Source organism: Euleptes europaea, chromosome 21, assembly GCF_029931775.1.
Source record: "Euleptes europaea isolate rEulEur1 chromosome 21, rEulEur1.hap1, whole genome shotgun sequence".
In the NCBI taxonomy this organism is placed as follows: domain Eukaryota; kingdom Metazoa; phylum Chordata; class Lepidosauria; order Squamata; family Sphaerodactylidae; genus Euleptes; species Euleptes europaea.
Window position 1 is genome coordinate 11,943,861 of NC_079332.1, and position 13,709 is coordinate 11,957,569.

Sequence of the window (13,709 nt, forward strand, 5' to 3'; positions counted from 1 at the left end):
TCTTAAACTGTGGAACTCCCTGCCCCAGGATGTGGCGATGGCTGCCAACTTGGAAGGCTTGAAGAGGGGAGTGGACATGTTCATGAAGGAGAGGGCTATCCATGGCTACTAGTCAACATGGATACTATCGCTCCGAGAGGGTGTTTGCTTTTGAAATGCAAATGTGAGGCCTGTGAGGATAATGCTGCTGCAGTCGTCTTGTTTGTGGGCTTCCTCAAGGCTATCCATGGCTACTAGTCAAAATGGATAGTAGTCATGATACATACCTATTCTCTCTAGGATCAGAGGAGCATGCCTATGATATTAGGTGCTGTGGAACACAGGCAGGATAATGCTGTTGCTGTGGTCTTGTTTGTGGGCTTCCTGGAGGCACCTGGTTGGCCACTGTGTGAACAGACTGCTGGACTTGATGGACCTTGGTCTGATCCAGCAGGGCTTTTCTTATGATCTCAAATAGGGCACACCTTCACACCACAAAAATTGCCCGAGGCTGTGGCAATCGCTCCGAGAGGGGGTTTGCTTTTGAAATGCAAATGTGAGGCCTGTCTAGGCAACCCCTCGGATTGAAAGTCCAAATCTTTCTAACAGGCAAGAAGCCGGAATAGTCAAGCGAGGAAAAAAGCCGGTGAAGTTCTTATGATTGCTGTGAATGTGGCTCTCTGCAGAAGTGGACGACAGAAATCCCAGAAGCCAGCAGGGCCGAAGGGGTTGAATAGGGTGCGCGTTGGTCAAGAAAGAAGGTCTTCCATGCCCTGCTCAGCCATTTGCACTGCCTCGGGAATCACAAGAGTAGAATAAATTAAGAAAAGTAAGCCAATCGATGGCGTGCGGCTCAGCCTGCGTAGCTGACGCCAACCCCAGAATTCAGTTCTGCTTGGCACCGAGTTTTAATGGTCTTGATACGTTAACAGCAATGTTTGTGCATGAGTGTGTGCGTGTATAAATTAGCAGCAGGGTTATACTCAGCCCATCACTAGGATGGAAAGGGTCTTTAGAAAAAAAGCAGGCGGTTTGATTTTTGCATCAAGGAAAAGGAATTTCCTGGTGATTAATGACCAGTTGGGTGGAGCTGTGTCTGGGCTTTAAACCCTGCCCTTTCATCGGTCCCTCGGAAATGCCCCGTGGCTCCGTTGTTTTCACTGCACTTCAGGCATGATGGATCATCATTTTGAGAAGAAGTGGGGGGAAGCATCTCTGTTTCTTGTGGCTATTTCGGTCCATGTACCTTTGCTCCTTTTCCTCTTGTGGGAGCATGGCTGTTGTTTCTAAGAGTATATGAATGAATCGCGACCATAAGAACATAAGAAAAGCCCTGCTGGATCAAACCAAGGTCCATCAAGTCCAGCAGTCTGTTCACACAATGGCCAACCAGGTGCCTCTAGGAAGCCCACAAACAAGACCACAGCAGCAGCATTATCCTGCCTGTGTTTCACACAGCACCTAATATAATAGGCATGCTCCTCTGATACTGGAGAGAATGGGTATGCATCATGACTAGTATCCATTTTGACCAGCAGCCATGGATAGCCCTCTCCTCCATGAACATGTCCACTCTCCTCTTCAAGCCTTCCAAGTTGGCAGCCATCACCACATCCTGGGGCAGGGAGTTCCACAATTTAAGGCTTAATTGCCCTTGGTTGCTTAATTGTGTAATGAAACAGAGCTTGCGGAGTGTTTACTAGTTCTGCATGGTCACCATTGCAACTGGTAAGGTTCCAAGTCTGCAAAGAACAAGGCAGCAGGGCGTAGTGGTTAAGAGCGGTGGTTTGGAGTGGTGGGCTTTGGTCTGGAGAACCAGGTTTGATTCCCCACTCCTCTAAATGAGCGGCTGATGCTAATCTGGTGAACTGGATTTGTTTCCCCTCTCCTACACATAAAACCAGCTGGGTGACCTTGGGCTAGTCACAGCTCTCTTAGATCTCTCTCAGCCCCACCTACCTCACAGGGTGTCTGTTGTGGGGAGGGGGAGGGAAGGTGATTGTAAGCCAGTGTGAAAACAACTCTTCTTCTTCAAAGTTGTGCATACAACTTTGTGCATACAAAGTTCATACAACGGAGACACAGCTGCTTTTTATTTATGGCGATTTTTGAACCATCACAATTTTAAGGAACTACTTTTGTTCCACGTTAGATCGAGGCTAGATCTAGATTTTATCCCAGCTGGTGTAGTGGTTAAGAGCAGCAGACTCTAATCTGGTGAGCCGGGTTGGTTTCCCCACTCCTCCACATGAAGCCTGCTGGGTGACCTTGGGCCAGTCACAGTTCTCGCCGAACTTTCTCCGCCCCACCTACCTCACAAGGTGTCTGTTGTGAGGAGAGGAAGGGAAGGTGATTGTAAGCCACATTAGGCAAAAACGCACGGTCGCTTTATCCTCCTTTAATCCCTGTTTTAGCCAGGATTGAACGCATGTGTTTCGCCTAATGTGCATTCGATCCTGGCTGAATCAGGGATTAAAGGAGGATAAAGCGACCGTGCGTTTTCGCCCATTGAGACTCCTTTCAGTAGAGAAAAGCGGGGTATAAAAACCAACTCTTCTTCATTTTATACGGTGATTCACATTTACTCCTGCCCTTTCCCATAAGCAGAAGGTTACTTGTGCTGGATTTGTATACATATTCTGTGGCCACCAACCGGCTTCACAAGTACTTGGCACCTCATCTCCTCTGTCCTGTCATTCACAAACCAGCATGCAACTGTTTGGCAAGAAATAATTCACCATTCTGTGAAGAGCTCACTAGCTCTTCCTGTCTCTTGGAAGCTGGTGTCTCTGCCGACTGAGAAATGCCTCTTTCATCATTATTGTCCAATTAATCTTTGCGGGCCAAGAAAAGAACGAGCTGGCGGACATAGCTCCGAGAGGGCGTTTGCTTTTGAAATGCAAATGTGAGGCCTGTCTAAGCAACCCCTCCAATTCAACGTAGTAATCTTTCTAACAGGCAAGAAGCCGGAATAGTCATGCGAGGAAAAAAGCCGGTGAGGTTGAACCAAAATTGCTTGGAAATTATGCTGGGGTAGAGTTTAAATTAAAACCAGCTGCTCGGCCTTAAACTTGTTTTTTGGGGGGGATTTTTAAAAACATCACCTTGAGGTTGGGTTGAATCTCAGTGCATCTGCTGGAGTTATTAGTTCGTCGCCTTTTTCAAGCCTGTCTTTTCCCGCCGCGGCAGCGTCAAGAACCGCTCTAATTTTTCAAACTCGAAATGACCAGGCGGTGCTGTGACGATCCGTCAGTCGATTTTTGAAGCATGTGACCAATAGGATCAACAACAACAACAGGCTCCCATGTCATCTGCGTCATAAATGTATTTTGATTTCCTAGGGCTCCATCCCACCGGCGAAGGAGCCACAAACAGTTTCCACTGACTTTGACGGGACTTGGATAATACTTTTTTCTGACTTCTGCTAAGCATCTTCTCTCTCTCTCCCTTTTTCATACTGTTCCATAGTACGCTAATAAAATGTTCAGTAGCTTGGTTCAGTGAGCCAAAATTCAGACAAAATGTCCTAGAGAAAGCCATGTAGCTGTTAATGCCACTATAGCAGGGCAGGTTGCCAACCTGCTTAGTCCTAGGGGAACAGGTATACTGTATGAAAAGAACATAAGAACATAAGAAAGGCCATGCTAGATCAAACCAAAGCCCACCAAGTCCAGCAGTCTGTTCACACAGTTGCCAAACAGCTGCCTCTAGGATGTCCGCAAGCAAGACAACTGCAGCAGCATTGTCCTGCCTGTCTTCTACAGCACCTAATATCACAGGCGTGTTCCTCTGATCCTGGAGAGAATAGGTATGCATCATGACTAGTATCCATAATAGCCATGAATACCCCTCTCCTCCATGAACATGTCCACTCCCCTCTTCCAGCCTTCCAAGTTGGCAGCCATCACCACATCCTGGGGCAGGGAGTTCCACAATTTAACTATGCGTTGTGGGAAGAAATACTTCCTTTTATCAGTTTTGAATCTGTCACGCTTCAGCAGATGACCCCACGTTCTAGTATTATGAGAGAGGGAGAAAAGCTTCACCCTGTCCACTCTCTCCATACCATGCATCATTTGATAGACCTCGATCATGTCTCGCCTTCACCGCCTCTTTTTTAAGCTAAACAGCCCTAAGTGTTTTAACCGCTCCTCATAGGGCATTCGCTCTAGTCCCTTGATCATTTTGGTTGCTCTTTTCTGCAGTTAAGAAAGCCCTAGGGTGTTTCCCAAATTCACTGCAAGAAGCGACAGGAGAATTTAGCCACCCAAAGCAGGAAGTATCTTACTAAAGAGTTACTTCCTCTTGTGGATAGTTTCAGAGGATAGCTGGGTTGGTCTGCAGAGCTTTGACTCTCAAAATTATACCCCAAAGATCCTGATGGTCTCTAAGGTGCTAATGGACTCGAATCTAGATGTTCCTCTTGCAGAGGTTTTTTGTAGCTCTTTAGCCGAGACCGTACCTAGCGTGGTGTAGTGGTTATGAGCGGTGGTTTGGAGCGATGGAGTCTGATCTGGAGAACCGGGTTTGATCCCCCACTCCTCACATGAGCTGTGGAGGCTGGAGATCTCCTGCTATTACTAGCTGGAGATATGCTATTACAACTGATCTCCAGCCGATAGAGATCAGTTCCCCTGGAGAAAATGGCCATTTTGGCAATTGGACTCTATTGCATTGAGGTCCCTCCCCTCTCCAGACCCTGCCCTCCTCAGGCTTCGCCCCCAAAACCTCCTGCCGATGGTGAAAAGGGACCTGGCAACCCTAGCCCCTTTATCCTTGCCAAGCAAAGACTTTTTAAAAAATGTTATCCACCTTGGCTTACCTAATCTTGAAAAGCTGGATGCTCTTAAAAAAAAACACACGGGTTAAAGCAGAATTTGCGTTAATTCGATCACAAACTGTCTGGTGGTGCTAGATGAATCAGGTGACTCATCCGCCGAGAAACTGGTTGGCAAAATGCTTTCTGCAAAGGCCACCGGGAAACATTTTTTTGGCCAGGAAATATGAAAGAGGCTCATCCGCAAGACATCTTTCTGTCTGCGGCACAGTTGGGCTTTGTGGAGCTCTTGGAACGGGCAGGCAGCACAACCGGGAGGTGGATGTGAGTCCCTGTATGTGGTTGGTCGGCAGCCTTTGGTTCGGAGAGTCACAAGTTAGACGAAGTAGAAGAGTTGGTTTTTATATGCCGACTTCCTCTACCAGTTATGGGAGACTCAAACCGGCTTGCAATCACCTTCCCTTCCCGTCCCCACAATAGACACCCTGTGAGGTGGGTGGACCTGAGAGAGCTCTAACAGAGCTGTAACTTGCCCAAGGTCACCCAGCTGGCTTCGTGTGGAGGAGTGGAGAAACAAATCCAGTTCGCCAGATTAGCCTCCGCCGCTCATGTGGAGGAGTGGGGGATCAAACCCGGTTCTCCAGATCAGACTCCACCGCTCCAAACCACCACTCTCTTAACCACTACACCATGCTGGCTCTCAAGTTATGCAGTTCTTCTTTGGCAAGTAGAGAACTAATGTTGCCAGCTCCGGCTTGGAAAAGACCTGGAGATTTTGGGGGCGGAGCCTGAGGAGGGTGGGGTTTGAGGAGGGGAGGGACTCCAATGCCATAGTCGAAATGCCAAAGCGGCCATTTTCTCCAGGGGAACCGATCTCTATTGGGTGGAGATCAGTTGTAATAGTAGGAGGTCTCCAGGTAGTACCTGGAGGTTGGCAAACCTATTCATGTGTTCAATTGGAGTGTAGAGAAAATACGGTACTGGGAGCCCTAAGGAAAGCATGATGGCCGGATCCACTGTTATACAAGACATAAGAACATAAGAAAAGAGCCCCGTGGTGCAGAGTGGTAAGCTGCAGTACTGCAGTCCAAGCTCTGCTCACGACCTGAGTTCGATCCCAACGGAAGTTGGTTCCAGGTAGCCGGCTCAAGGTTGACTCAGCCTTCCGTCCTTCCGAGGTCGGTAAAACAAGTACCCAGCTTGCTGGGGGTAAAGGGAAGATGACTGGGGAAGGCACTGGCAAACCACCCCATAAACAAAGTCTGCCTAGTAAACGTCGGGATGTGACGTCACCCCATGGGTCAGGAATGACCCGGTGCTTGCACAGGGGACCTTTACCTTTAAGAACATAAGAAAAGCCCTGCTGGGTCAGACCGAGGTCCATCAAGTCCAGCTGTCTGTTCACACAGCGGCCAACCAGGTGCCTCGAGGAAGCCCTCAAACAAGACGACTGCAGCAGCATCTGTCCTGCCTGTGTTCCACAGCACCTAATATATTTGGCATGCTCCTCTGATCCTGGAGAGACAGCATGCCAATAAAAGTCAGACCGGGTCAGCTGCTAACCTCACGTCCCAGTCTTGGCGATCAGGACATGGGAGCACTTAGGACACGTTTCATGGCTTCCACCTCCACCGTTTCGAAAGGAAAACATCTTAATCCCCCCTCCCAAAAAAAGAACCCTCATTACTTCAGAAGGGATGCAAGTTCACGGGTTGTAAATTTTAATTTATTTTTTTAATATCCTACATTACGGAGCCATAAATAAAGCTGTAAAAAATAATTATTTTTTGCACAGCCAGTCACTGGCGCATCTGAAAGCCATTAGCAGGTATCGTGCGCTGTCGCACACGGGGAGCCGGTCTGCCGTGGAGGGGGTTGTAGGGAGGGTGGTGGAAGGAGGGATGGAGGAGAGGCAAACAGGTGCATGTGGTGGTGTTGGTGGTGGTGGGGACACACGACAGAGGGGATCAAAGATACCCGATAGGTGGTGAGAACCATGGGCTTTTAGGTCAGCGACTCCCGTTGTCCTGGCAAGGCGGTCCCCTTATTTAATTGGAGGAAGGGGAGGAGGAGAAACGAGATCCAGTTACTGGGAAAGGAGACCCTCCCTGCGCTTTACAGGATTCCTGAAACCACTGACAATTTATCATTTCAATCCCAAAAGGTATAGTGGCAAAGGAGAGCCCCCCCCCTCTCCCAGAGCTGTCCTCCTCCCAGTTAACTTGGGGTCAGATCGTGTCCCTCTAAAATTGGCCGGGGGCGGAGATTTGAAACCTCTGAGCCATAAAACGTCACGTCACGGGACACAAATCTCTGGCCACCATAGTCGGCTTCAGAAGGCCGTGAGATTTGTGTGTGCCTGTGACCAGCAAATTCATTCCTGATCCCTCAGAATTGACCACAATTGAGGGTCCTACAAATAGGCAGGTGCCTTTTTTTTGGGGGGGGGGTGTCTTAAAAACATAAAGAGCCAGCGTGGTGTAGTGGTTAAGGGTGGTGGTTTGCATCGGTGGACTCTGATCTGGAGAACAGGGTTCGGTTCCCCACTCTTCCACATGAACGGCGGAGGCTAATCTGGTGAACCGGATTTGTTTCCCCACTCCTCCACACGGAGCCAGCTGGGTGACCTTGGGCTAGTCACAGTTCACTTAGAGCTGTCCAGCCCCACATATCTCACAGGGTGTCAGTTATGGGGAGGGGAAGGGAAGGCGATTGTAAGCCGGTTTGAGTCTTCCTTAAGTGGTAGAGAAAGTCGGTGACATCAAAACAGATTGGTCCAGGAGCCAGCGTGGTGTAGTGGTTAAGAGCGGTTAAGAGGGCCATCGAGTCCAATGGTCAAAGCGGCCATTTTCTCCAGGGGGACTGATCTCTGTCACCTGGAGGTCATTTGTAATAGCAGGAGATCTCCAGCTAGCACCTGGAGGTTGGCAATCCTACTCCTGGGTCGAAACAGGACTGAAAGAGGCATTCTGAGTGGACAATGCATTCTGATAGATGGGTAATCTCTTACTTCGTATCAGCGGAGGCTGTGGAGCAAGAATATTTTCCGAGGGTTGTGGGACACAGTTAGCATGTCCCATTTCTCCTTTACATTGCCTGAGCTTATGCCGCTGAAGATCAGTTCGTACGTCCTCACCGGTCATTGTTTCTCTTCTAACACATTCATAGAATAGAATAAAAGAATCATAGAGTTGGAAGGGACCACCAGGGTCATCTAGTCCAACCCCCTGCACAATGCAGGAAATTCACAACTACCTCCCCCCCCACACACCCAGTGACCCCTTACTCCATGCCCAGAAGATGGCCAAGATGCCCTCCCTCTCATGATCTGCCTAAGGTCACAGAATCAGCATTGCTGACAGATGGTCATCTAGCCTCTGCTTCAAAACCTCCAGGGAAGGAGAGCTCACCACCTCCCGAGGAAGCCTGTTCCACTGTGGAACCGCTCTGTTAGAATATGCTTCCTATTGTCTAGACGGAAGCTCTTTTGATTTAATTTCAACCCGTAGTTTCTGGTCCGACCTTCTGGAGCAACAGAAAACAACTTGGCACCCTCCTCTCTGTGACAGCCCTTCAAGTACTTGAAGATGGCTATCATATCTCCTCTCAGTCTTCTCCTCTCCAGACTACACATACCCAGCTCCTTCAGCCTTTCCTCATAGGACTTGGTCTCCAGACCCCTCACCATCTTTGTTGCCCTCCCCTGCAGCCTCCGTAGCATCACTTGAAGTACAGTAGAGTTCACTGGGCAGCACCAAGGTGCACTGAAGAGCATTGTGCTATTATTTCATAAGCAATCACCAGGTGGTGGTCCCATTTAGGAAAAGTCTGCCTGGAGGACTAGCAACTCTGATAGGGTATGGGGCATCCCGGGAACTTTGCCTATGTGCGCCCGTCGTCTTAGGAAGTTTATTAACCCTATGACTAAATCCAAATAAAAGGAGGGGAAGGGGCATAGGTTTGGACACTGTTAACAGCTGCCAGCCTGCACTGGCTTACGGCTCAATGCGTTATCACTGTTGCCACAACCGGCCTTCACATCCTCAGCAGATGGAATAACGGGGATTTGTTGTAACGGAAGATTCTCCGGGACTGATTCAGACTGTAAAACGGAGCTGCTGTTTGATGATTAATTATAAGCATCCTCTCCTTTGTGCCCCGGAGAGGACTGTATTTCCAAGAGGGTAACCCTTTGACAGGTCTCCAGGAAGCCCTAGCGTAGTAGGGAGTTCTTGTACCGAGAGGCAAAAAAAAGATATAATCTATTCTCACATCTGCTTCCTGTTGTCGGGATTTGGGGCTTTTTTTCCTCTCTCTTTTGGTTCATCAGAGACCTGTTCTTGCTGGGCAGCAGTCAGAAATGTGACGGTCGAAAACGAGAATGGGAAAAATATGTCTCTGGAATAGGCAATGATTCGTACTGCCAAATAGAGATCCCCCCTCCCCCATGTGGAGATTGGCCGTCTCTACCCTTCAGCGGAGTATTTCTCAGATCTGAAAGGCAGAGAAGTAGGGTTGCCAGGTCCCTCTTCGCCACTGGTGGGAGTTTTTTTGGGCGCAACCTGAGGAGGGAGGGGTTTGGGGAGGGGAGGGACTTCAATGCCATAGAGTCCAATGGCCAAAATGGCCATTTTCTCCAGGGGAACTGATCTCTATCAGCTGGAGATCAGTTGTAATAGCAAGAGATCTCCAGCTACTACCTGGAAGTTTTGGAAATCAGCACAGGAGCAAATTAATATTACAAAGTGCAAATATTTATATGATCGCTACAACATATAACATAGAGTCACAACTATACACGTATTGAAACCAACAAACTAAATAATCTCTCCTACTATATACAATGTATGTTACAACAATCAGGCTGGAACAAACCAGACTGAAGATTCAAAGTATAGGTATAGTCCTTAGGTTATATTCACTCATCACAGGGAAAGTCCTTGGTTCCTCTTCAAGCTTTTAAATAGTGTTTCTGACGTTACCATGAGATGATTGAATATATTTCCAAACCTTCCAGGTATATGCACAGTGGTGTCTTTTTTCTTTCCACTACCTGGAAGTTGGCAACCCTACAAACAAGGGGTGGACCAAAATTGCCCAGGAAATCTTCTGGCTTATATCGTGTGTTTGGAGTGTGTGTGTGGGGGGAAATGTATAAGTGATGCAGCCAGGTCTCAGTAAGGTAACGTTTGGCAAGAGTTAAGGCTGAGGAAAGCGGTCTCTTTTTTCCCTTTTCTTTTTTGTTTTTGGTCCTTGCAAAATGTGCATTGCCAATCTCTCTCTCCCCCCCCCCAATTTGATCTGAAACAAATCTTTGAAAAAGCCATTGAGAATATAAAGAAGCTGGTTTTCTTCCTCTGGCGGACCGACCAATGATTTTGATAGGGAGGAGAGCACCGAAGTCATAGGTCTTTTATGCATGGCTGTTTCATTCGCCATCATGCCTCCGATGAGTTTGGGTCTTTGTGTGAATTACGCATGCCGTTTCCAACTGTGGGAGGTCGCCTCCTGCCTTTCCCCGCGTTTTGCCCGTGTTTTCAGAGACCTATTTTATCCCAAATTTGAAAACATGGGCAAAACGTGGGGAAAGGCAGGGGGAGAGCAAGGCGACCACCTTGACTTAGACGCCCCAGGCTAGACCGATCTCGTCAGATCTCGGAAGCTAAGCAGGGTCAGTCCTGGTTAGTACTATGATGTGAGACCACCGGGGAAGTCCAGGGTTGGTACGCAGAGGCAGGCAATGGCCAACCACCTCTGTTTGTAGGATCGAACCTATGCGTTTCCCCTAATGTACATTCGATCCTGGCTAAAACAGGGATTAAAGGAGGATAAAGGATTAAAGGAGGGTCATTTTGTTCATTTTGATATTGTGCAATTTGATATTGGGTGGCTAATAAATGTTTTAAACAAATAAAGTTTTGCAAACGCTGCTTTGTCAGGGTAAAAGGTAAAGGTATAGGTCCCCTGTGCAAGCACCGGGTCATTCCTGACCCATGGGGTGACGCTAGGCAGACTTTGTTTACGGGGTGGTTTGCCAGTGCCTTCCCCAGTCATTTTCCCTTTACCCCCAGCAAGCTGGATATAAATATTGGAAATCCATCTGTTGAATACATAACATTGTTGGAAACCCAACAAAAACTGTACTTGGAGTGAGTATGGGCTGTAGAGCATCTTGAATATGTGAAGGTATACCCTGGATTGGAATGCACTGATGCTTGATTCAGATTTTCAGAGCAGCCTTTCAGTAGATTGATACAAATGCCTCTTTGGACATGTTTTTCAGGGGACGGCATCTGTCCTTCAGCGCAGGTCCGCTAATGAGGAGTATGTGGAAGTTGGGCGGCTCGGGCCATCGGATTACTTCGGTAAGCACACGTTCCTTATCAATTTATTTATTTATGTATTTCATTGGATTTATAGCCCACCCTCCCCGGCAGATGTCAGGCGCAGAGCGGCTCACAGAATAATAAAAATACCATATACAATAAAAGTCATAAACACATAAAATCGGTTGATAAAGAGCCCCTGCAGATAATAAAATACAGCATCAATAATTCAATGGCACTTAACATGCAATATCAGGCTATAGTAGGAGGGGTTGCTTGGTCCCTCTTCTCCATCAGCAGGAGGTTTTTGGGCCAAAGCCTGAGGAGGGCGGGGTTTGGGGAGGGGAGGGACTTCAATGCCATAGAGTCCAATCGCCAAAGCGACCGTTTTCTCCAGGGGAACTGATCTCTATTGGCTGGAGGTCAGTTGTAATAGCGGGAGATCGCCAGCCACCACCTGGAGGTTGGCGATCCTGATAGTAGGGCCTGCAATAGTACAGGGTATTCCAGGATGGTTGGAGTAGAATAGAACAGAGCAGGGAGGCCAGCATTAATGAAGAAACCATTGCTGGCCTCAACCATAAGTCTGGTGAAATAGTTCTGATTTGCAGGCCCTGTGGAACTCCATAAGGTCCCACAGGGCCCTGGCCTCATTAGAGAGACTATTCCACCAGGCAGGGGCGAGGGCAGAAAAAGCCCTGGCCCTGGTCGAGGCCAACGGGACAGTCTTTATTTACCGAAGCAAGGGGACGTCGTGTTTAGAGCAGGGTTCACACAACACATAGTTAAATTGTGGAACTCCCTGCCCCATTGGGTTCCAGGTGTCTCTTCTCAACCGGCAGGAGATTTTGGGGGTGGAGCCTGAAGAGGGCGGGGTTTGGGGAGGGGAGGGACTTCAATGCCATAGAGTTCAATTGCCAAAGCGGCCATTTTTCTCCAGGTGAGCTGATCTCTATCGGCTGGAGATCAGTTGAATTAGCAGGAGATCTCCTGCTGCTACTACCTGGCAGTTGGAAAGAAAAAAGGCACCACTGTGCATATACCTAAAGGTTTGGAAATCAGCACAGGAGCAAATAAATATAACAAAGTGCAAATGTTTGTATTTCTACAATATATAACATAGAGTCACAACTATACACTAAGAACAAACAATCTAAATAATCTATCCTACTATATACAATATATATTACAACAATCAAATGGGAACAGCCAGACTTGAAAATTCAAAATATAGGTATAGTCCTTAGGTTATATTCAGAAGAAAGTCCTGGGTTCCTCTTCAAGTTATAATGGTGTTTCTGACGTTACCAAGAGATGATGCCAAAAGTTGAAGAAGGGATACGGCCGTTTCAAATTCTTTGACTTTACATTTCTTCATCACAGTTGTGTTACCCTACGTGGGAACTGGTCAAAATTTATCCTGCTTGAATTCTTAGCAAAGATGCAATAAGTAAGCTGGAGATATTACATGATGACTGATTTTTGAGGGAGTGATTGTCTTGTTTGTGGGCTTCCTAGAGGCACCAGGTTGGCCACTGTGTGAACAGACCGCTGGACTTGATGGACCTTGGTCTGATCCAGCAGGGCTTTACTTATGTTCTTATGGGGTTTGCATGACAGTATGGCTTTCTGTGCAGAAGGGGAGGGGTCTTCTCTTTAACCTTTTATCAGGCTTGGTCCTCGATCAATACAAGGGCTGTCATTCTCAGCTGCGTGATGATCCCTTTGTTTCTGCTTCCAGGAGAGATAGCCCTTTTGCTCAACCGGCCCCGGGCTGCGACCGTGGTGGCCCGTGGGCCCCTGAAGTGCGTCAAACTGGACCGGCCTCGCTTTGAACGAGTACTCGGCCCGTGTTCGGAAATCCTCAAGAGGAACATCCAGAGATACAACAGTTTCATTTCTCTCACTGTTTAAGTTCTTTCCGTCTGGGGTTCTGTTGCCTTTACGTTAAAACTCGTGCACTTAAAAAAAAAAAAGTCGACCCGTGCCGTTCCATAGCTTTATGAAGAAAACAGGATGTGTGGCATTTTATGTATTTTATTTTGTTTGAAATGTTCATGTCACTGGATGTCCGATTTTTTTGTGTATCATTAAAGAGGCCAGACGGCAGAGATCTGGAAGCGTGCAGCTTTTGGGAGCCATTTGGTTAGTCTGAATTGCATTCCAGATGGTCACCGTAAGTAGGACCCCAAAATGTTGTGCATTTAAAAAATAATAAAATATAAAGGCCACATGGTTATCTATTTCAGCATTTATTTGAGCAAAGGTTTGCTAAAAAGCCAGCCACTCATTTGTCAAACAGGAAAAAAAAGAAAGTATAGTTTTAAATATTCTTTCAAGGACTGGGTGTATCGAGGCCTCACGTTACAAAAGAGCAGCCTAATATTTCAGTGGGAATTTGTTCATGAAGAGGGCCACAATCCAGCAGAAACTGCATACACTTAAGTGCATTCAAGTCAGTACTGTTAAGGTATGCTTCCCCGACCCTGATTAGGGCTGCCAACCTTGAGGTACTTGCTGGAGGTCTCCTGCTATTACAACTGATCTCCAGCCAATAGAGATCAGTTCCCCTGGAGCAACATGGCCACGTTGGCAATTGGACTCTATGGCATTGAAGTCCCTCCCCT

The 13,709-nt window shown here is 47.6% G+C and overlaps 1 protein-coding gene across 1 annotated transcript in view; it reads left to right on the top strand.

Annotated features, from left to right (window-relative positions):
• Positions 1-13,104, top strand: part of PRKAR1B (protein kinase cAMP-dependent type I regulatory subunit beta) — a 91,170-nt gene extending 78,066 nt beyond the window's left edge. The window contains exons 9-10 of the mRNA XM_056866370.1: positions 11,040-11,121; positions 12,824-13,104. Of these exons, the coding sequence (XP_056722348.1) occupies positions 11,040-11,121; positions 12,824-12,996 (255 nt within the window). The 3' untranslated portion in view covers positions 12,997-13,104. The remainder of the gene's footprint in view (positions 1-11,039; positions 11,122-12,823) is intronic.
• Positions 13,105-13,709: the final 605 nt, after the last annotated feature.